Source organism: Zea mays, chromosome 2 (assembly GCF_902167145.1).
Source record: "Zea mays cultivar B73 chromosome 2, Zm-B73-REFERENCE-NAM-5.0, whole genome shotgun sequence".
Taxonomy (NCBI): Eukaryota; Viridiplantae; Streptophyta; class Magnoliopsida; order Poales; family Poaceae; genus Zea; species Zea mays.
The window spans coordinates 121,645,329-121,669,165 of record NC_050097.1 but is presented as its reverse complement, the minus strand read 5'-3'; the positions used below and the strand labels follow the sequence as shown (position 1 = coordinate 121,669,165).

The 23,837-nt window shown below is 43.5% G+C and overlaps 1 protein-coding gene across 1 annotated transcript; it reads left to right on the top strand.

Annotated features, from left to right (window-relative positions):
- Positions 1-3,664: 3,664 nt before the first annotated feature.
- On the top strand, positions 3,665-4,748 carry LOC103646915 (Acyl-CoA N-acyltransferase (NAT) superfamily protein). The gene has a single exon (XM_008671533.4). It carries the CDS (start codon positions 3,956-3,958, stop codon positions 4,541-4,543), a length of 588 nt encoding a protein of 195 aa, XP_008669755.1. The 5' UTR covers positions 3,665-3,955; the 3' UTR covers positions 4,544-4,748.
- Positions 4,749-23,837: the final 19,089 nt, after the last annotated feature.

The following is a 23,837-nucleotide window of genomic DNA, read 5'->3' as shown; positions in this document are numbered from 1 at the left end:
CTGAGGGCGTCATCGAGTGGATCAGTAATGAAGCCGAAGCTTTTGAGGAGATTTTGACTGACCGTAGGGACGTCTATGCATTCTCTAGGGCGAGGGGGTTGCAGCCATTTTGGAGAAGGCAGGTTGTGAACATGTTAAAACCTTGGCCCAGGCCGAAGCTGCCTTCTCCGTCGACGATACAAAGGACCCCTCGGCCGAAGCGAGTTCAATAGGTGGAAAATTTTTCACTGATATCTGGGAAAATGGCGGCCGAGGGATGGCTCATGAAATAATGAAGAAGAGCGAAAAAGATATTCATGATGCTCGAGAAGCAACGAAAGAAGCTGAAAAAACTGCGGAACTCGAAAGACGGATAGGTATTACTTAATGGCTTTTTGCTTTGTTGTTTATTTTTGTGACTTCGAACTAATTTGTGTCTTCTACCGCAGCTGAACTATCTCCTCCACCAGAGCCATTCGACCCACTGGCCGACCCAGAGACAAAGAAAGCAATAGAAATTATTAATATGGTCGAAGCTATTGTAGACGAAGTTGTTACCAAACTGCTAACCGAAGCTGCAGAAAAAGTTCTGAAGGAAGAAGAGTAGCTATTGTAAAAACATTTCTAGAATATTAATGTAACATTTGCTAAACTATGTTTATAATATTTGGTACTTATAGATTTGATCGGTTCGTTGGATGTGAGGCTCGTTGATGATGCAAGTGAAACGACCCAGGGGCGACTAGAGGATAAGTGATTAAAATTTATCAAAACAAATTTAGCTTATATCTTAAACTTTGAGGAAGAACGAACAGAGAATAATTAATAGGAGTTAGAGAAAATTTCTTTCAATTTAGTAGTTGTCCTTTACAATTACGTGTCCTTGAGTCATTCACTCACTAGATGACGCATGGTATATTCAGATAATAGATTCGGACACTCAACACATCGAAAAGCCAAAAAAAAAACTAAAGAGAAAAAAATGTACCAAGACACACAGTGAGGCTCTCAATTCCAATCGAAACACAAGCCAACCAGTTACCAGTGACTCGATGCTTTGCAGATAGAGGTGTCCATGGGACCCGATATCCGTTAACTAGGAAAAATTTCTCTATTAGAGTTAAAATATGAGAATATTTGAAACCCCCGTGAATACAACTTTAGAGTAAATTGTTTCCTCATTAGATATGAGTTTGGGAAAGTAGAATCCGAACTTTATTACCCATAGGTAATTGTTAGCACGGAAACTCATAACCTAACACTCGAAAGCAGGGAGGCGAGTAGCATAATCAAGCAACAAACTACAGGCGAGATTGTATTACCAAGCGTGAATGTTAAAGGATCAGGGTATTTATAGGGTAGCCATGGGTTGGTAAACTAAGTACCGTAATGCCCCAGCTACCAACTACATTCCTGCCAAATACAACAGGGTAATTACATGATAACGTGATGGGTAATCATGTTTGTTTAGATCCAACCGTAATTAGATACCACACTAGAAACTAATACTAGCCTATTCAAACTTGTTACCACTGGTAATCGAGTGTGAACTATTAATATTATCATTTAAGTTACATTTGGTAAACTAAACAACACTTTATTTTAATTATAGGCAATAGTTGGCACCAGACCTGCTTGATTAGTGGAAGCTCTTAAGCCGCCTAGGCCTTCAAAACTAGGCGCAAGTTTTCAGTTTCATTTATTTTGATGACTAGGGGTGCAAACCACTCCTGCGTTCTTAAAAAGAAGAGAGACCCAGGTCTTAAGCGGCATTGTCAGGGCTCAAACCAAATATGACAGTGACCACTGACCAAATATGCTCTAATTGCAAGTTGACAGTGACCACTGACCAGAGCTATCTATCTAGATGTTTGACTGCATCAATATGATAGTATGCAACAAAACATTTCCGTTGGTGACCCGCATTTTAACAAGTTTTCTATGAATGCGATAATTATTGCCTCTCAGAGAATGAAACTGACAAGGCAGTGAACCAAACTAATTATGGTACACCCCATGCTATAGCCTATTGGCATTGGAAAAAAATAGCCTAATAATCTTACCCTCAAATATACTGTACTTATTAAGAAAAGGAACATCACATCCACCTGACCTTCATTATATATACTCAGGTATATATATAGTACTATGTTGTGTGTCGACAAAACACTAAAAACCACTTTGTCGGCAGAGGTTGAATAAGGTAGTGGTGTCTTACTTATATAGTGTGTCCTTGCTTGGTGCTTGGCCCAAGCCTAAGGACAAAAGCTAGGGTCAAGTGGATTAGAATCAATGGCTACTGGCGGTGATGCCTTATGCTAACAAAAAGCTAGCCTTGAACCAGAAAGAAACTAAAGGAAGAAACTAAAGCGGCGATCTGTAGTACTAATTCATAGTACTCCTGCCTTGAGCCCACTACTAGCTCCATGTCTCATGCCATGATTTTGACTGAATTTGAATGTGATGTTGTACAACACTCTACGTGGTGAAACAAGTTCAATTCAATCAGACCAGCAGGTGGCCAAAACTTTGATTCGACCATGCATATATGCAGGCATGCAGCAATGATTGTGCAGATGATTATGGACATGTTTGGTTCAGCTTTTTTCTGACCAGCTTTTCTGATAATCTAGATATAAAGAAAATCTGATTATCGTGGGGATTATGTACGAAGGAAGATACAGTGGTCCAAAGGGTTTAGGATCTAAAAGCGATGGATTTGTACTATCACGATGACTTGACCGATTCTATGTTCATGTTGATTTTGAACGGATGTTAACAAAACGATTTCTATAGAATCAGGCTGAAAAACTGAGGCGTTTGACAGTCCTCAGTAGTTTTTGGTGGCCAGAAGCTGAAAAAACCCCAAACAAACTGGTAAATATCACTACGTAAATGCATGCCACGTGGCTCGGGACAGTATTTATTTTATGTTGTATTTCCTCTGTTTCGAAATTGTATGTGGCTTTTCTAGATATAGTATATTTTTTTGTCACATATCTATAATGCACATTAATATTTATATATAAAATAAAAATGATGCATCTATGAAAACCCAGACCAGCCTACAATTTAAAAATTGGAACAGACGTAAGTCACAGATCACGCCCATTTGTCAGGCTGTCTCCGATCCTCTTCAGCCTCGAGTGGTATGATGACGTTTGAGCAGAGCAATTAATTGTGAGGTACTGTAGTGGCTGGCTATCAATGGACGTCCTAATCATAGAACAGAGTATCCAGTTCCCAGATGTTCCGTGGTGGTAGCAATTAACCCAGCTGCTGATAAGACGGTAGACACGCCATAAATGATGTAGCAGATGGTACACCTGAATTTCTATAATATTAACATGTAGAATATGAAATACACAGATCAAATATTAGTCCAGATATTAAGTATATGAATTATATACCGACTCTAATATTAAGTTTACTTTTATAGGTATCAAATAGTGTGCCGTCACAACGTACGGATTTTGTTCTAGTTTCTACCTAATTAATGCACTATCACTTTTAAGGGATTATGCTTGACCGAGGGATGGAAAAAAGAGGAAGAAACAAAATCAGATCAGATACAACCTAATTAGATGGCTTACAATGTGTTGTTCGATTTGGTTAAAGACAACTGTTGGGTGGAGCTGCAATTAATAGAGACAAAATACTTTATAAATAGTTGAAGGATACGAATCTGATTCTGATGGATTACCAAGCACAGAATGTGATGATGGCCAAAAACGACTAATTAGATTAATTAAAGGGCACACTGTTGGAGGTTGCCGTTTGGTTTTGGCTCTATTTTCTCTAGATTAGACATGTTTTAAAATTAAGGGCATAATTATAAGGCACTCTCTTGGAGATGCTCTAACATACACTACACCTACATCCTTTACTTCTTTGTGGCTAGGACCCATACCAAGACCGGCTACATATACACGATACAGCTCGAGCCAGAGTCGTTGAGGCCGGTGACGACGAGAGCATGGAGGTCCAGGTCCAGCAGAGAGGATCCCCTGCCCCCGCGGCAGAGCTGGAGGTCTCCCTCCGCGAGTTCACCATGTCGGACGCGGAGGCGTTCATGTCGTGGGCGTCCGACCCTCGCGTGGTCCGCTTCCAGCGCCGCGACGCCTACGAACATGTGGACCAGGCCCGCCGCTACATCGCCGACCACATCCTGCCGCACCCGTGGTACCGCGCCATCTGCGTCGGCGCGGGCGCGCCCCTCCCTGTGGTGGGTTCCATCTCCGTGAAGCCCGGGCCCACCGAGGACGGGCGGCCGTTCAGGGCGTCCGTGGGGTACCGCCTGGCGCGCGCGCACTGGGGGCGGGGCATCGCGACACGCGCGGTGCGAGCGGCGGCCGCGGCCGTGTTCGCGGCGTGGCCCTGGCTGCTGCGGCTGGAGGCCGTGGCGGACGTGGACAACCCGGCGTCGCAGCGCGTACTGGAGAAGGCCGGGTTCGCCAGGGAGGGCGTGCTGCGGAAGTACGTCCTGCTCAAGGGCCAGCCCAGGGACATGGTCATGTTCAGCATCGTCGTCGAGACGGAGCAGGACAAACCGGATGGGCCATAGATCGCCGCGATGCTATGGGCTCCTGGGCTCCTGGCCTTTCGCTGCTGCGCATACGGCATACGTCACGTATGTAGTGTAACGTTCTAGGCAGCCATGTATCATGTACTGTATGTATGATGATAGTATACCACCGTGTGTATGTGATAATCTGAAAGGAAATAGGAAAATGAATAACCGTACCACCGTGGGAATTGGGAAGTCAAAAGAAGAGCAGGATAAAGATACTTGTGAAGGAAGAACCAAACCGTCTACGGGGCAAAGCGTGGAGACCAACACTCGTAGTAATAAACAATGCCATGCCAGGACAAATCGCAATCAGCTAGCATCGGTCCACCATCCTCCGTTTACAGAAAACACTACAATGATTAGGGGGTTGTTGACATGTTAGTTTACTTGTGGGGTGGGCTTACAATGTGTTATTCGATTTGATTTAAGACAGCTGTTGGGTGCAGCTGCAATTAATAGAGACAAAACACTTTATAAGTAGTTGAAGGATACAAATCTGATTCTGATGGATTACCAAGCACAAAATGTGATGATGAATATGATGATGGGCAAATAGAAACGGGGCAAAGGAGCTAAGGTTTTTTCTTCTTCTTCCCTTTAAGTTTACTTCAGAATCACAAGACCTTGACGCGTCACTAAATATAAAGCTGAGACTTGACAACCATATTTGTGTGTGCCTCTACCCCCGGGATAGAATGCTCTGAACGAGCGGGTGACGACGCATCGAAGTAGAAGAGAGGAGCATGGTAACTCGGAACTAACTAACTAACGGGGAAAGTTGCATAAGGAACAAACCCAGCTCGCTCATCCATCTTCTTCAACCTCTTACAGAAGTGAAAAAAGACTAGATCATTCTCCCCCTCCTCCATGACCAGAAACTGCATGCGATCTCGCAAATAAAGGTTATTCTTCGGGGACGATCATCGTCGTCGCCTTCTCCTCCCCACTAACACCCCTCCTCCTCCTCCTCCTCCTCCTCTGCCTTCATCGCCTAGCGCAAACCGTCCCCTGCTACTTCGTCGAAGACCATCTCCTGGTCCTGGTACCCGCACTCGATGCTGCAGAACGCTTTACCACCGCTGGAGAAAAGAGACAGAGGACATTAAAACATAAAAAAGGAACGATTATATCAAATCATAACAGAACAACGATGACCTAAGCGATGGATTATAAAACGTGTTCAGCTTTCCGAGAGAAGCGATGCTCGCGCAACGTCTTCGGGAGGAAAAAAAGGAACGATTATCTCAAAGATGTTTTCGGGAGCACATCTCGAAGCTAGCTTCTTTAGCGCTCTCATGGATCACAGTCACACGCACACAACAATCAAGGGAATACGATAACAAGACAAGGCGGGAGTCCCTCTCCAACCAAGCTCTTGGTATATCTTTTTTTCTTTGGTGCCAAGAGCGTTCTTTTTTTCTTATAAGCTGCTCCTGCCTCCTGCTCATGGTTAGGACGAGTTGGGAGCACCATGAAAAACCAAGACTTGAGACGTGGACCTCGTTTAGCAACATCAAATGCATGCAGGTGCAGAGCCATAGGGTAATGGAACTCCTCTGCGTGGTTTCCGACGTGAAAGCGAGATGTAATAACAATCTTGAATTCTAAAACCTTATAAGCAGCATATTCGAATCAAACATACATACGTACAAAAGGGACATCTTGATGCACGGTGGTTCGCGATGTTGTATTTTCAATACACAGCTTGCTCAGTAAAGAAGGAGCAATATTTCCACTTCGAAAGCGACAGGCAACACAATCTCAGATGAGCAGGCAAGTTGTTTTCGGTGAGCTAGCGGTGTCTAGTATTATTTTTTAAAAAAGGTGTCAAACTGCCAGTGAAGATTGGTCAGATTAAAGCTGGTATAATCTTCATAAAGTCCACTAAGTACCGTATGATCCACACCCCAATTAGAAAGTCATAAGCGACTCCTACATTAGAACTACTCACCAGTCCACAAAAGAAATTGCTGTTAAGGTACATCAAAAGAAATCAACCATGCTATTGCTAGCCTAAATTCACTTTGATAGGGCATCGAACCTATGAATTCCCGTATATATCTGAAATTTTGGTGTATTCTCTTATCATCTAAGCCGGGTTTATGAGCTCGGCGTTATTTTTACATCCCTGCATCAGTGATGAGAAAAATTATACACTGTGAGGGCATTATTGGGTGCTGTCAATTTTAGTATAGGAAGCGTCCTGCTACATCCTTTTAAAGTCTTATTATAAACTGGTGACACATACATACACCTCGTGTCTAAACGTGTTTATTTTGCTTTTGTTGTTGTGTGGTTCAGATCTAGCAGATCATGCATGTTGTCAAAGAAATTTTTTACATTTTAGCCATTTTACAAAGAAATTTCTCATTTAAACCCCTAGAGAAACTAATTCCAGATTTGGAACCTTTTCTCGGCGCCGTGACCCATGGCGCCGAGGTGCCTGCTCCGTTGGCGTGGACGAGTCGAGGTGGCAACTGACGTGACACCTAGCTTGGCGCCACAGATCTTGGCGTCGAGATAGGATGTGGCACTACGACCGAGAAGAGAGAACAACGATACAAAGCTAGGCCATGACCCATGGTGCCAATGTGCCTGCTCCGCTGGCGTGGACGGGTCAAGGTGGCAACCGACGTGACACCTAGCTCGACGCCACAGATCTTGGTGCCAAGCTAGGATGTGGAACTGCGACCGAGAAGAGAGAACAACGATACAAAGCTAGCTACGCATAGAAGTCGTTGCTGTCGCGGTTGAAGAAAATGGCAGGGCTCCGTCCCATCGAGATCGAGCTGGAGCTGGGCACGACCATGCATGTGTGGGCTCCCAAGCACCATGTCGGCAAGAAGTGCACTTATAACAATTAAAAATCCAATGAGTCACGGGTCTAGTCAATTCCTTTCGTTCTAGCGGCTGACACTTCATCGCTTGCATACCAGGCACACCATCGCTTGTGTTGGGGGCCTTCCTCTTCTGAAGGTCCTAAAAATGTAATTGACCATATGTTTTCAGTATAACATAGATTATTACAGGAGGCTTCGGCTTCGGGAGGAAGATCTTCTCTCATGGCAAAGACATGCGCAATGTAAAAGATGCAGCCTGAAGGTGATAAGAATGAACGGCAAAGCTATGGCCGAATAGATTCGACTTAGTATGGTGACGAAGACCAAGGATGATGATGACGAAAAGGGGAAAAAGACTACTTAGTTCTTAATAATTCGTGTTATGATTATAAGTGAACGTTAGGGACATGAATGTAATTTTATCCAGGCTGCGTCCTGTGCCTATAAATAGATGAACAGTAACACCGTATTGTTCACGCTAGATTGTGATCACTCTCGTGTCACTCTCGTGTCTTCACCTTCTAGCAAGCCGAAGGTATCAATGTAATACGAATGTTATTGATATTCATACATGTTTATGGAATACAAATTTGAATGAATTAATGATATGCAATTACTATCCTTATTCCTTTATATTCTTTTGTGTTCTTGTTTATATATTGAAATAACGAAGGTATATCCTTCATGACCTTCATCTGAAGATCATTATATCCGAAAGGAGATAATGCTTTGGAGGATGAAGGTCCTTAATCTTTAACAATTGTGTTGCCTTGTTCTTGATTCACAGAATTTGAGAACAAGTGACCAACATTAGCGCCCACCTCCAGTGAACTCACTTCCACAACCTTCGTCAGGCATTCACCTTCGACATGCCACCGAAGAGGGCAACAGAGCCAGGGGCTGCTCTGTAGCCTCTGGACACAAATCAGGACGCACTCTGCCTGCGAGAGGCTAGGAGCCAAAAGAGAAAGGCCACCAGCCTGACTCTTTAGGAGGAGCAGCTTGACCAGGAGATCAGGGATCTAGAGGAAATCCATCAGCAAGTACAAAGGAAAAAGGAGAAAATGCTCTGGCTGGCTGACCTTCAAAAGAAGATTGACGAAGCAGCTGAGGAGATGCGTCATCTTACTCAAGATGACCAGGACCGAAGGCCTCAGCATAGGGAGCTTCGTTAGGAAAGCCCATTCAACGAAGACGAATGGTATGACGACTTTCATCATGGTAACTTTACTTTCGATGATACTTCTCCTCTGGCAGCAGAATTGCAGGCTACCCCATGGCCACAATCCTACGAGCCACCTCAGTTGCCCATGTATGATGGGCATTCGAATCCAAAACAATTTCTGATGAGCTACGAGGCAACAATATCCTCGTATGGGGGCAATGCTGTTGTCATGGCAAAGTCCTTCGTCATGGCAGTCAGAAGCGTGGCCCAGACATGGTATTCCTCCCTTCGTCCAGGAACAATCACATCATGGCAGGAGCTGAAGGACATGCTAGTCACCAGTTTCCAAGGTTTTTAGACGAAGCCAGTCACTGCTCAGGCCTTATTTCAATGCACGCAAGACCATGAGGAGTACCTGCAAGCATACGTCCGAAGGTTCCTGCGTTTGAGAGCTCAAGCACCTGCAGTGCCCAATGAAATTGTTATTGAGGCTATGATCAATGGCTTCGGCCAGGACCTACAACCTAATATTTTGCAAGGAAGCCACCCCAGACTTTGGAAAAACTCCTTCAGAAGATGGATGAGTACATCCGGGATGATAATGATTTATGCCAAAGAAGGGAGGAAGCATACAGGTTTTCTGAAATGACTAGGGGCTTCGGAGGAAGACTTCATCACAGGCATGTCAGGTCAATCCATAATTCCAATGCCAACGATGAAAGGGCCAACAATGCTCAGAGCAGTCATCGTAGCTCACAGTCTTCGGGCATGCAGCAAACTTCTTACAGACCACTAACTCTGAGAGGTAGAGGAGGAAGAAGCTTCAGTGGAGGAAGGTTCAATAATCATCCCAGGAAGTTGTTCTGCCTTTTATGTGGCGAGGACAAGGGGCACACAACGAGGACGTGTCAGGTCATAATCCAAAAGCAAAAGGAAATTGCTGAGGCTGAGGCACGGCAGAATCAGCCGAAGCAGGTGCTCCATACTACTTCGTGCTACTCTCCATACATCCCAGAATACGAGGGCAACCAACATCCCACGGCCTCTGTTGCTTTGGCGAGTCATTCCCAAGCTTCCTGGGCTCAGTTGCTAGCACCACCACCATTAGCGCCTGCTTTGGTTCACAGTCAGCAGCCAGAAGGGCATCATCACACTCAGCAGCGGTGTGATCTTCGGGAGGAGTCTGAAGCTCGCACAGTTAACATCATTGTGCCTGAGTCGAAGCACATCTATTGAAGGGAATACATCGGCTCAATCAAATATCGTCTTGATCTAATGTATCTTTAATATTTTTGTCTTTGTGTTTTCTTGTAAGAAAAACACTCCAAGAAGGTTTAACCTTCATCTTGATGTAATAAGCCTGCGATTATACCATCGAGTGTAACAAGAATACATCACAAAACTCCAAAGTCGTTCCTAAGGGAACGTAGACTAAGTTCCAAAGCTCCAAAGTCATTTCTAAGGGAACGTAGAGTAAGTTCCGAAGCTCCAAAGTCGTTCGTAAGGGAATGCAGAGCTAGAATACCACCTAAATTAAAGGTGAAGAAGCTCCAAATTCATTCCTAAGGGGATGCAGAGCTTAAATGCCACCTAAATCAAAGGTGAATAAGCTCCAAAGTCGTTCCTAAGGGGATGCAAAGCTTAGCTCCAAAGTCGTTCCTAAGGGGATGCAGAGCTGAAATACCACCTAGGTAAAAGGTGAAGAGACTCCAAAGTCGTTCCTAAGGGGATGCAGAGTCCTGGTGTGTCTTCGTGTGGATTTCATCTTTGGCATAAACATCATATTGCATCATACCATCACATTATATCGCATAGCATCGCATCATACATCATTTTGCATCAGCAAAAAAGCTGTGGAAAAGGAAAATGCTCCTTCGAAAACACCTGTCGGATCTTGAAAGAATGTGCTGAAGCACAAAGTATACCTTCGGCAGATATATTCTTACACAGTAGGGGAATCTTCATCAGCAGTATCACTATACAACAACCATGGAAAAACATGTGGTATTCAATCGTTAGAAGGGATAATTTCTCTTCATGAAGCATGAAAAGAAGGGAAGGTGTTTTTTCGCCAGCGGCTCAAAAACGGTACATATGAAGGTTTCATGCATCACAAAGAGATATATTACATTAATGTACATACAAATACTTGATGTTTATTCCTAACACAAGGTGATAGCCATACACAAGCATTACATTTTCAAACATACAAAAATTTAATCTTCCTTTAACACATTTTCAGGAGCTTCGTGTAATAGTCTGTCGATGACTTCATCAACAACATCGTTAGCAATCTTCATTATATACAATGCTTCTTTCATAGCCGGGTCGGCTTCGGGATTGTACGGCTCCGGAGGTGGTGAAATGCCAGCTGCAATAAAAAATATGTTGGTGAATTTCGAAGCTAGAAACCAACAACGAAGCAAAACCTTAAATAAAAAGTACAATTGATCCTGGCGCGTTCTGCAGCTTCTTCAGCTCGTTTAGACTCTTCTCGGGCGTCGTGAGATTCTTTCTCATTCTTTTTAATGGCTTCATCAGCCATCTCATGACCGCCCTTCATCCAAACATCAGAGTAAAACCTCCCACCTAGCAAAGAGGCTTCAGCTGAGGGGTCCTTGGTGTCATCTGCTGAGAAAATAGATTCTGGCTGGGTTGTGGCCTTAACATGTTCACAACTGGCCTTCTCTAAAATTGCCACGACCCCTCGTGCACCGACGAAAGCACAAAAATCCCCACGATCGCTGAGTATTTCATCAAAAGCTTCGGCCTCTTCACCAATCCACTGAATAACCCCTTCGGGATCACCGCGAATAAACTTCTGTTCTGAAGAGTATGCTCCCACTCTTGCAAAACTATTTTTAGCTTCTTGGCGCATTCCAAGGATGTTTTGTAGCATCTCTCCTTGGAACCCCGAAGCTCTTCAACATTATTTTGCACCCTTGATCTTTCCATTTCACTTATTTCCTGCTTCGCCTTTGCGACTTCAAAAATTTCATTCATTTCTGCAAGCTTTTTCATCAAATCTTCGACTTCAGCTTTGTGTGTTTCGGTTTGTGCATTAAGCTTGACTTCGCTAGCTTTCAGTCTGTCCACCAAGGAAAGCTGTATCTTATCCTTTTGAGGGCTTCGTTCCTTAGGTAAATGACCTCTGTCCGAAGATTCCCAAGAGCTATTTGTTGTAACACCCTAGGTGTTACTCAGGCCTTTACTCAACACATACACCTGTGGTCTATTATCACATGTGGTTTAGTTTGAGAAAAAAGACACCAAACTTGAGGAGTAAGGTCTTAACCTAGTGTTAATCATCCTGGAAGTCATATCCTAGCCCCTTCATACACCCCAAGGTAAGAAAAATGCACAAAACTTAAGATGACCATAAATGAGCCATTTAAGCACAAAGGAAAAGGTTGTGAAAAATCATGAAAAACCCTAAATCATGATGAGGACTAAATAACAAAGTTATAGTATACTAAATAAGCTACAAAGCATAGTAAGAAAGATTTTTAAGAAAGGCCCGGCAAAATTATCAAAATAACCATTCAAGTGAGAACTCTATAAAAATTTTTAGAACATTCAGAAATCTGAATTTTAACCCCATTCCAAAGTTCAGATATGTTCTCTGTTTTCCAAAGCTCGAATCCACAAAGTACAAATATCAAAGTGGTGCCAAAATACCCTAGGCACACTCTGGTGAAGTTTGAAAGCAAACCAAAATCGTTTGACACGATTTGGCAAGAGTTTTGTCTCGGTTTGAACATTGCAGATAGAGCTGACTTCACACCACCATATCTTCCCACGCAAACCATATCTTCACTCGGGACTCACACAAGACAGAGAGCCCTTGGTACGGAGAAGAGACGATACACATGATACTTGGCAAGATATGCACGTTTAGGTCGACCAACAGGTGTTTGAACTAGGGCAGAAACAAACCTCCGCGTGTTTGATCGCATGCTCAAGCGCTCAGCTGCGCACTGGCCGCTCTCTGCTCGGGCTCCGCGCATAGTCGGCTTCTATCCCCACACCCATCTATGCCCGAGGGCGCCTATAAGTGCCCTTGGTGCGCAATAGTCCACCCCTCACTCCGCCTCACTCCTTGAGTAGAAATTCCAACTCCGACGAGCTCTGCATCGCCCGCCATCACTACCCGAGCACGGTCGCCGTGGCCAGCCCTTCTCGTCGACCCCCAGCCTCGCCCTAGCCCCGGGACGGCTTCCCCGAGAGGCTGTGATGCTTTCCCAAGCTCGAGTCGAGACATTGCCTCACCGGAGAAGCGAGTGCGACCTCGCCGGACTTCGGCCACCCGCCACCGTGCGTGGACCGTGTCACACGGTGAGCCATTCTCCAATTCCTTGCACCCACGGCATCACTAATATCCCATGACGCTCCCCAAGCACTTTGATTTGACTCTACCACCGTGAGCAGGCCGGAGCACGCACCGCCGGCGAGCCCGACCGCCTGCGCACGCGGCCAGCCCACCTCTGGTCACCACCACCGACGACCCGCACCTCGACGTGATCGCCAGAGACCCCTGGACCTCACCCGACCCTTCATCGGACCTCTACCGTCGCCGGTAAGCCACGCCACCGCTCTTTCCTCCTCGGTTACTGTTCAGACGAGGGAGGAGCACGAATTAGAGGGGGTAAAAGGCCAGGGGGTTAAGTGCTAAGTCAGTGACACATTTGAATAGTTCTTCAGGGGCACGGTTTAAATGACTCAGATAGGAATAAGTCCAGGGACCCCGATGCAAAGTCGTTTTCCTTTAAACCTTTATGTTTATTCTTTTCCAAATGAGCAGAGAACTTAGAATATTCATAACTTGAGTTATATTCAACCAAATTTGGTCAAACAAATTTTGCTAGGACCTACATATTATAAACTATCAAGCAAAAATAGTAAACCCCATGGTTCTTGCAATACTTTATAGAGTTTTGATTTAAATTAGGAAAATACCCAAACCTTATTAATCCAAAGAAAAATAGGAATACTTCTATACTAGGCTAAAGAAAATTTGTAGAGATACATACCCAACATACACACTGTTTAAAATTACCAAGTACCCAGTATACAAGAATAACCCAAGAATGCCCATTAAAAACTATTTCTGCCCAAAGTTTAGAAATTTAAGAAAGGTAATGGAGAATAATAACTAGAGGATGAACACATTTTTCCTAGTATATTAAGTGATAAAGAACATAGAAAAAATTTAGGGAACCCTAGTCCAGAGCTAGTACAAGGTTATAAATTTTATTAGGCACTAAGAAATAAAGAAAAGCCATGATGAAAAATATAAGGACAAATACAAAAATGGCAAGAAAAATTAAGTGGACTTCTAACTACTAGAACACCACTACAAAAATGATAAACACCCCAACCCATCACAATAAGTGAGTTGAACAATTAAAACTTGAAATTTGCCCATGCTTAAAATAAATCATGAGAAAGCCTAAAAATGTGCAACAGTGGGCAAACAAATTTTTACACAATTACTTATGATGTAAACCACAAGGGAAAAATATAACATTTAAGTAAAAATGTAAGGTAACACACATTACCCCCTACCCTAAGAAAAAGGCCATATATTCCAAGAAATTTTACCACCCTTTCCCTTGAGCAAAAAGTTGCCCAACTCTAGAATGATTGCTATTGCACAAAGAAGAAAATATAAAAATTAGGAAATCTGTTGTTTGACATTTTTCAAGTATAGTGGTAGTAGAAAGCACCACTATGGCCAAAAACTTTAGAAAATCAAAATAAAATGACCAATGGGTATAAGTGGCTAAAACTTGGTAGAAAGTCATATCATTGCACCTAAATGCCAGCAAAAATAATACTTAGGGAATAATCTACTGTTAGAGGAGAGTTGTAGTTCAAAGCACCCTTCTGTCCTAAAACTTAATATTTTTGCACAGAGTGAACCCTTATCATTTTAGGCCTCAATTTTTTATACTGAGAGTTATAGACCACTGAAAAACTATTGTAATTGTTACAGAATTTTTGGAAATTTATAAAGCTATGTTGTAGTTCAAACCCACTTTAAAAAGCATAATAGAAAAAGGATCATGATAAACTTTTCACTAAGACACTCATGATAAACTTTTCACTGAGAGAGAATTGGTAAGAATAATGAATCTCACCCATGATGATTTCAACAAGGATCATGATAAACTTTTCACTAAGACGCTAAAAGAATAGTGGGACACTAAAATAATCTAACCACTTAAACTTGACCATACTTGACCCTAAAATGGCTAAGTATACCACTAGAACTTCTAGTAGTAAGATTAAACTTTACCTCATCAACTTGACCATTTCTCTTACTACTACATTGCATATCATGGCATACATATATCTCACTCATTATATTCATTAGATTGCAACCTTGCTGATGGAGAGTACGTGTTCATTCCCGAGCAAGGAGCTATCCAAGAGGAAGTCTAGGAGCCAGCTCCCGAGCCTACCACCGAGGATCTGCCCGCAGCCCCAGCATTTGAAGGCAAGCCCCGGTTTTATGTATAACCGTTTATATATGCTACTTTACTACACTTAATGTTTGTAGGCTTGTAATGTGCACTTAAGTGTAGGAGTTGCTTGAAACCCTTAGTTGCATAAACTCAGGATTCCTTTTTGAGATGGATACTAGTATACTAGGTCGAGTAGCTGCTTTGCTAATCAGGATCTCGGTAGAAGTCGGGTGATTTTTCTAGCACTCGCGTGCGGTTAGGCATTGAATGTATTCATCTTGATAATGGGATCTATGATGGTCTATGGACATGGATCCAGGGTGGATGCCTTGTCTATGAGACAGAAATGGAATTAAGGATTAATGTGTGGATACCTGAGTCAAGCGTTTGATTGTACTAAGCACATGTCAGGAAATATGGTAACCGATAAGCCTAGTACCTGAGTGAAGCCGGACGCGGACTTTACCCCTCACTCATCCTGAGACTGGGTCTCCCATGCTAGCTATGGTGGGTACAAGTGCGGTCACTGCACGGCGACAGCCGGGGTCAGTGGAGCATTGTATGACAAGGCGGTGAGTCCTGGCCACAAACGGGGAATCGATGGGGATGGTTGACGTGTGTGGGGACGAAGTGCCCCTACATGTTGTATGTTTCGGTTTACCTTGCAAGGTTTAAAACTTGATTCGAATCGTCTGCTTCTCGCAGCTAATGAGACTGCTTGACTCCTTGTACTGCATTGAGTAAAAAGTGAAATGAGGTTTTTACTTGAGATAACATGTTGATTGTACTAAATGATTGGTACCATGTATGCTTAGAAAGGAACAAACCTAGCTGAAATAATTATGCTAGAATTGGAAAGGCTAAAATTGGTTTTAGACTTAGCTAGTGCTTTTGGCAAAACAAACCCCTCAGCCAAATAGCTGCATGGTCTAGAGGTAGAGGAGTAGACTCCTCACACCGAGTAAGTCTAGCTGAGTATTAGTATACTCAGCCTTGCTTGTGGCACAATTTTTGCAGGTATGCTACAGGACATGGTTGATGGTGTGACTTGGCCCTCCACCCTGCCACCGTGTTGGACGGTCGAGTGGGATGCTGCTCCGGCAGGAGAGGACCAGGAGGAGTAGTGGGCTAGGCCTTGCCCTAATCCTCAATATTCGACATTATCAATTATCCGCTGCACTTTATTCAAGAACTTGTTCCCTTTTATCTAAAACTCCGATTTATATAATAACTCTAGTACTTTAATTTGTAGTTTCATGCATTATTGTATTCTCTCTATGACTCACCTTCGAGTGAGCTAGTAGTATTCGATCCCAGGGAGGTGGCTTTATCAGACTAGATCTGAGGGACTGACGGGTTATTCCGATTTAAGTGTGTTGCTGCCTCTAAGGCGTGACGTGGGCACTTAAGCTGGAATAATTCGGGCGGTTCCGCCACAGCTTGGCAGCTCTCATCTTCTGCTTCTTTTTGGGCCCTCAAAGCTCTACTTAAAATCAACCCTAATAACAAAAATATATTAGAACACAACGATTGCAAGAAAAATCTACAAACATAATTCATCTTTACAAGAAAAAGTATGTGCACCTTCAAGCTATTGTAAGCAAGGATATCTGCAAGATCATCCTTTGACATTGCAGATAGGTCGAGCTCGAGCTTCGGGAATCCCATGTTCCTCGTAATTTCCCAGCAAACAGATATCGCTTTGTTGTCTGGTAGGCAATAGAGAAAATCATCTTCATCATTGCCGCTGTATACCAAGGATCCTCGGGGATACTTCAGATCCTTGACATATTGTCTAGCTTCGGCAATCTGCTTCTTTGACAATTGTTTCCCCGAAGCATGTCGCACAATGAACTCCAATTTTTTGGTAGGTGCTTCGGTGGCAGGAGACTCCTCAACGGCACCCTCTTTTCCCAAGATTGGTGGTGCAGTCTCCGCATGTCTTGCTTCGGTAAAAGATGAGGGTCCAGCCTCAGCAGCAGCTTGCACTGTACCAACTTCGTTAGATTTCTTCAAAATTTTGCCTTCTGCACTAGGCGCTTCGGCAGAGGCAGGAGTTGATGCCTTTACAGATTCCATGACAGCGTCTAGCACGCTAGCCATTCTCCTCTTCCTCGGAGTCATTATAGGAATCCTTGATGCCTTCGGCAATTCCGTCTCGCGTGGTGGACTCAGGGCTTTCGGCTGCTCCGCTGCCTTCTTCAGTTTTGGCTCCTCAACCGGTTCTGTTCTAGCTTCGACAGGCACAGAGCGACTAGGCTCAGATATAGAAGTGGACTCCTCAATTAACATCGACACTTCGGTCGTTTCAATGCGCCTAGGTCGATGTGTCAGAACTTTAATCTTATTTGACTTCAGCACGCTAGAAGTCACCGAAGTAACAGTCTTCGTCTTCTTCCCTTGCTTCCGCGTAGGATAATAGTAGTCTGGATACATGAATCCAATGACATCAAAAACCCTATTTAGTCTCATTTTCCCTCGAGCGCCGAAGCTGGCTATCATGGCTTCGTCTTCAGTCCTCGAATAGGACCCAAGTAGCTCATCGCTTGTTGCCTCTATGGCACCCAACCAGTCATCATTTGGCTCGTCAAACTGATCCCTGAATCGAAATGTATACTTAAGATACACCAGACCATGTTGGCTGGAGCCAGCGGCGGCCTCCTTCGGCATTTCCCATCCGCTGGCAAGAGGCCATACCCTAGTGCCAATGTAAGTGCATATGGTGTTAAAAGCCATCTGACACGCTTGTACGTCATTCCCAAGCGCGACCGAAGGTCTTCTAATGCCGAAGCACGACCAAATAGGGTGTTGAATAATGCCCCTTATATCTTCCCTCTGGTCCAGATCGTTCTTCACATAAAACCACTCTTGCATCCAAGATCCTGGCCACTTCTTCCAAAATGTAGGCACAGTGTAACTAACCTCAGAGCGGGGCACGAAGTTGTAGCACCCGAAGTTGTTGTGATATTGCTCTTTCCCAGTCGCCTTCGTCTGATAAGATAACACATGAATATTATAGAAGCACCATGCGTCCGGTTCTAACCCTTGGCTCCTCATGGCCCGTATGAAAACTCCCACTTTAATAAGAGCTTCGGGGTCAAGTTGATGAAGGTATATCTCAAAAGTTTTCAGTACTTCGACCATCAATTTATCTAGAGGGAACCGAAGCCCTGCCTTCATGAAGCTCCTATAAACTACCACGTCGTCGGCTTTAGGCAGAGGGACATTATTTTCCCCTCCAGCCCTCACAATAGAGATATCATGGAAGTACCTTCCCCTCATTGCCTCAATTTGTCCTTGCTTGATAGTTGATTTCCTGAAGACAACATGGCTTGGTCTCCAGGGCCGATATTTTGCATCTTCATTCTCGCTTTCTACATCAAAACTTTCACTATCACTAGAACCCTCAGATATCCTAGCTAACATCTCATGTGCAATCTTCTCTGTGTTAGTTTTTTCCATAGCTTCATAAAACTAAGATAGCACCGAATCAACAATCTTCTTCTCGTCATCCATTAAGTCGATGGTCGTTGGAATGCCGAAGCTTGAAATTCAATTAAACTCGACACAGTAAGAGTTTAAAATGACAAGCACAATGCAAGAAACTGAAATGGCACAAGAAATGCTTTCAATACAAGCTCCTATTTATATGTCCAGCGCCCCACGGTTTGGTGGGTCCTGCATGTTAGTGTCATTCGCTATTCTAGCGAAGGGAAGGTGTTTTTTCAGACCTTCGGCGAAAGACCTTCGTTCACCTCACAGTCTAAATTTGTTACAAAGAAACAAATCAATACTATGAGGGGCTACTGTTGGGGGCCTTCTTCTTGCGAAGGTCCTCAAAAATGTGACTGGCCATATATTTTCAGTATGACATAGATTATTACAGGAGGCTTCGGCTTCGAGAGGAAGATCTTCTCTCATGGCAAAGACATGCGCGATGTAAAGATGCAGTCCGAAGGTGATAAGAAAGAACGCCAAAGCTATGGTCGAAGAGCTTCGGCTTAGTATGGTGACGAAGACCAAGGATGATGATGACCAAAAGGGGAAAAAGACTATATGTCCTTAATAATCTGTGTTATGATTATAAGTGAATGTCAGGGACATGAATGTAATTTTACCCGGGCTACGTCCTGTGCCTATAAATAGATGAACAGTAACACCGTACTGTTCACGCTGGATTGTAATCACTCTCGCGTCACTCTCGCGTCTTCACCTTCTAGCAAGCCGAAGGTATCAATGTAATACGAATGTTATTGATATTCATACATGTTTATGGAATACAAATTTGAATGAATTAATGATATGAAATTACTATCCTTATTCCTTTATATTCTTTTCTGTTCTGGTTTATATATTGTGAAAGGGAAATAGGATTAACCATTTCCTATAATTAATTTTGGTGGTTGATGATCAATGCAAACAAGTGGACTAACTTGTTTGTCTAGAATTCATGTATTACAGGTGCATAAGGTTCAACACAAACCAAGAAAAAAAATCAAGTTAGGGACACAATTTATTTGGAGCAAAAAGGACTTGAGTGTGCTGAAATTTGGCGCACCGGATAGTGTCCGATGCGCCAGAAGAGGCAGCCAGCAAACCAACCACTCTCGGGTTTCTGCCAAGGGCGCTTCGCTATAATTCACCGGACTGTCCGGTGTGCCACCGGACTGTCCGATGAGCCACCGGAGCAACAGCTAGCTCGCGCCAACGGTCGACTGCAAAAGTGCCTGCCACAGTGAATAGTGCGCGGCAGAGTAAGAGCAGCAAAGTCAGAGGGCACCGGACTGTCCGGTGCTGCAAGAAGACAAAGGCTGCAACGGTCGACCAGCTCTAAACCCTAACGGTTAGCTGACGTGGCGGCACACCGAACAAGGAACAATGGGTGTCCGGTGCGCCCATCAACAACAGCCCTTGCCAACGGCTACAAAGTGGTTGGGAGCTATAAATACCCCCCAACCACCTCATTCACTTCCATCCAAGGATTTATAAGTTCTCATTCATTGCAAGAGCAAAAGCCCAACACTCCAAGACACAATCAAAAGCAATCAATCCGCTCAAAGCCCCAAAATCAACTCTAGTGCATTAGGGCTAGTGAGAGGATCACTTGTGTTCTTTTGTTGCTCTTGTCGCTTGGTTTGGCCTTTTCTTTTTTTTCCTTCTATTTCTCAAGTGACTTGTAATCGAAGTAAGAGACACCTAAGTGTGTTGTGGTCCTTGCGGGGTCTAAGTGACCCGTGAGATTAAGGAAAGGCTCACTCGGTCTAAGTGACCATTTGAGAGAGGGAAAGGGTTGAAATAGACTCGGTCTTTGTGACCTCCTCAACAGGGACTAGGTTCTCTGGAACCGAACCTCGGTAAAACAAATCATCGTGTTCACTCGCCTTGATTCTTGTTTGATTTGTTTTCCCCTCTCTTTTGGACTTGAATTTAATTCTAATGCTAACCCCGACCTTAGTGCGAGCTTAAGTTTATAAATTTCAGGTTTCGTCTATTCACCCCCCTCTAGGTGACTTTCAATTAGTATCGGAGCCAGTACTTCATTAAGAGCCTAACCAACTCGAAGTGATGTCTGGAGATCACGCCAAGAGGGAGATCGTGACCGGTGAGAGGCCTGCAAGCTCGGGGAGGACTCTTTCAAGGGAGTCCGGTAAGGAGGAATCCTCTTCCTCCATCAAGTCGCATCGGAGAGGTGACAAGAAGAAGAAGATGAAAAAGGTGGTCTACTATGAGACTGACTCTTTGTCGCCCTCCACATCAAGCTTCGAGTCGTCCATCGCTTCTAAGCGCCATGAGCGCAAGAAGTATAGTAAGATGCCCCTACGTTATCCTTGTATTTCAAAGCGCGCTCCATTACTTTCGTACCCCTAGGCAAACCACCAAATTTTGATGGTGAAGATTATTGTATGTGGAGTGATAAAATGAGGCACCATCTAACCTCACTCCACGAAAGTATTTGTGATATAGTTGAGTATGGAGCGCAGGTACCAAAGGTGGGGGACAAGGACTACGACTCGGATAATGCCGCCCAAATTAGGCACTTTAACTCTCAAGCCATGTCTATACTCCTCGCTTCCTTGTGTCGAGAAGAGTACAACAAGGTGCAAGGGTTAAAGAACGCCAAAGAAATTTGGACGTCCTCAAGATCGCGCACGAAGGGGACGAGTTGACAAAGATCACCAAGCGGGAGACGATTGAGGGCGAGCTCGATCGATTCTTCCTCAACAAAGGAGAAGAGCCGCAAGCCATGTACAACTGGCTCAAGATAATGGTGAACCAAGTGCGCAACCTCAGGAGCACCAAGTGGGATGACCATGAGATGGTCAAGGTTATTCTTAGATCACTTGTTTTTAGTAATCCCACTCAAGTGCAACTAATCCGTGGAGACCCTAGATATAAACAGATGTCTCTCGAGGAAGTAATTGGCAAGTTTGTGAGATTTGAACTTATGATCAAAGTCTCCAAACACATTGTCAACTTGGAGCAAGGTGCCACCTCCACACCCGAGGTGCAACCCGTTGCATTTAAGGAAACAGAAGAAGAGAAGAAGGAGTCCACATCAAGTAGGCTTCCAATCGACGCCTCCAAGCTCGACAACGAGGAAATGACGCTCATCATCAAGAGCTTCCACCAAATCCTTAAGCAAAGGAAGGGAAAAGACTACAAGTCCCGCTCCAAGAGGGTGTGTTACCATTGTGGTAAGTCCAGTAATTTCATTGCTAAATGTCCAATTTCTAGTGAAAGTGACAGGGATGAAGACAAGAAGGGGAAGAAGAAGGAGAAGAAAAGGTACTAGAAGAAGAAGGGCGACAATGCACACATATGCCGCGAATGGGACTCCAACGAGAGCTCCACCTCCTCCTCCTCCGACGAGGATGCCTGCAACATCGCCGTCAACAAAGGTCTCCTCTTCCCCAACGTCGGCCACAAGTGTCTCAAGGCTGAGGACGACAAGAAGAAGAAGGTACACTCTAGAGCCACCCCCAAATATACAACATCTAGTGATGAGGGTAGCTCTAGCGATAATGAAGATGATTTAATGTCTCTCTTTGCTAACCTTAGCATGGACCAAAAGAAAAAAATTAAATGAGTTAATAGAAACCATTAACGAGAAGGATGAACTCTTGGAAAGCCAAGAGGACTTCCTCGTTAAAGAGAACAAGAAATTTGTTAAGTTGAAAAATGCTTATGCTCTAGAAGTAGAAAAGTGTGATAACCTGTCTAAGGAGCATAGCATTTGTAATGATTCAATTATCTGTCTTAGAAATGAAAATGCTAGTCTAAATGCTAAGATTGATAAATTGAATGTTTGCAATGATACAATTTCTAGTCTTAGAATTTAGAATGATAAATTAAATGCTAAGATTGAGAAATTGAGTATTTGCAAACCATCTACATCTTCTGTTGAATATGTTACTATTTGCACTAGATGTAAAGATGTAGATGTTGAAGCTATTAATGATCACCTTGCTCTAATTAAACAACAAAATGATCATATAGCTAAATTAGATGCTAAAATTGCCGAGCATGAGCTCGAAAATGAAAATTTTAAATTTGCTCGTAGCATGCTTTATAATGGGAGATGCCATGACATTAATGATTGCATTGGGTTCCAACATGGGAACCAAAACAATGTCAAGCTTAATGCCCCTAAGAAGTTGTCTAACTTTGTGAAGGACAAGGCTCCCATGGTTCAGGATAGTGAAGGTTACATTTTATATCCTGCAAACTATCCTGAGCACAAAACTAGGAAGATTCATGATAGGAAACCTCATAATGTCTCTCACCATGCATTTATGTACAAAAATAAGGCTTCTAGCTCTAGGCATACCACACATGTTAAAATGCCTTGAAAGAAAATTCCTGCTGCATCAAATGAGCATAATGTTTCATTTAAGACTTTTGATGCATCATATGTTTTAACTAACAAATCAGGCAAAATAGTTGCCAAATATGTTGGGGCAAACACAAGAGTCCCAAGACTTGTGTTTGGCTACCCAAGGTGCTTGTTTCTAATGGGAAAGGACCCAAGACCGCTTGGGTACCTAAGAATAGGGCCTATTGTTTTGTAGGTTTATACATCCAGTGGTTCAAGTTGGATAATCGATAGAGGGTGCACAAACCACATGACAGGGGAGAAAAGGATGTTCTCCTCCTATGAGAAAAATGAAGATCCCCAACGAGCTATCACATTCGGGGATGGAAATCAAGGTTTGGTCAAAGGTTTGGGTAAAATTGCTATATCTTCTGACCATTCCATTTCTAATGTTTTTCTTGTAGATTCCTTAGATTACAATTTGCTTTCTATTTCTCAATTATGCAAAATGGGCTACAACTGACTTTTTACTGATATAGGTGTTACTGTCTTTAGAAGAAGTGGTGATTCAATAGCATTTAAGGGACTGTTAGAGGGTCAGCTATATTTAGTTGATTTTAATGATAACAAAGCTGAACTTGACACTTGCTTAATTGCTAAGACTAATATGGGTAGGCTCTGGCGTCGCTGACTTAGCCATGTTGGGATGAAGAATCTCCACAAACTTCTTAAGGGAGAACACATTTTAGGACTAACCAATGTTCATTTTGAGAAAGATAGGATTTGTAGCGCATGTCAAGCAGGGAAGCAAGTTGGAGTCCATCATCCACACAAGAACATAATGATGACTGACAGGCTGCTTGAGCTGCTCCACATGGATCTATTCGGCCTGATCGCTTACATAAGCATCGGTGGGAGTAAGTACTGTCTAGTTATTGTGGATGACTATTCACCAAGAGACCTTAAAGAGATTCTTAAGCCGGGGCTCAAAATGAGTTTGGAT

Bases quoted from the DNA above. Each gene is read 5' to 3' on its own strand.
- LOC103646915 (XM_008671533.4), top strand. From the start codon at position 3,956: ATGGAGGTCCAGGTCCAGCAGAGAGGATCCCCTGCCCCCGCGGCAGAG.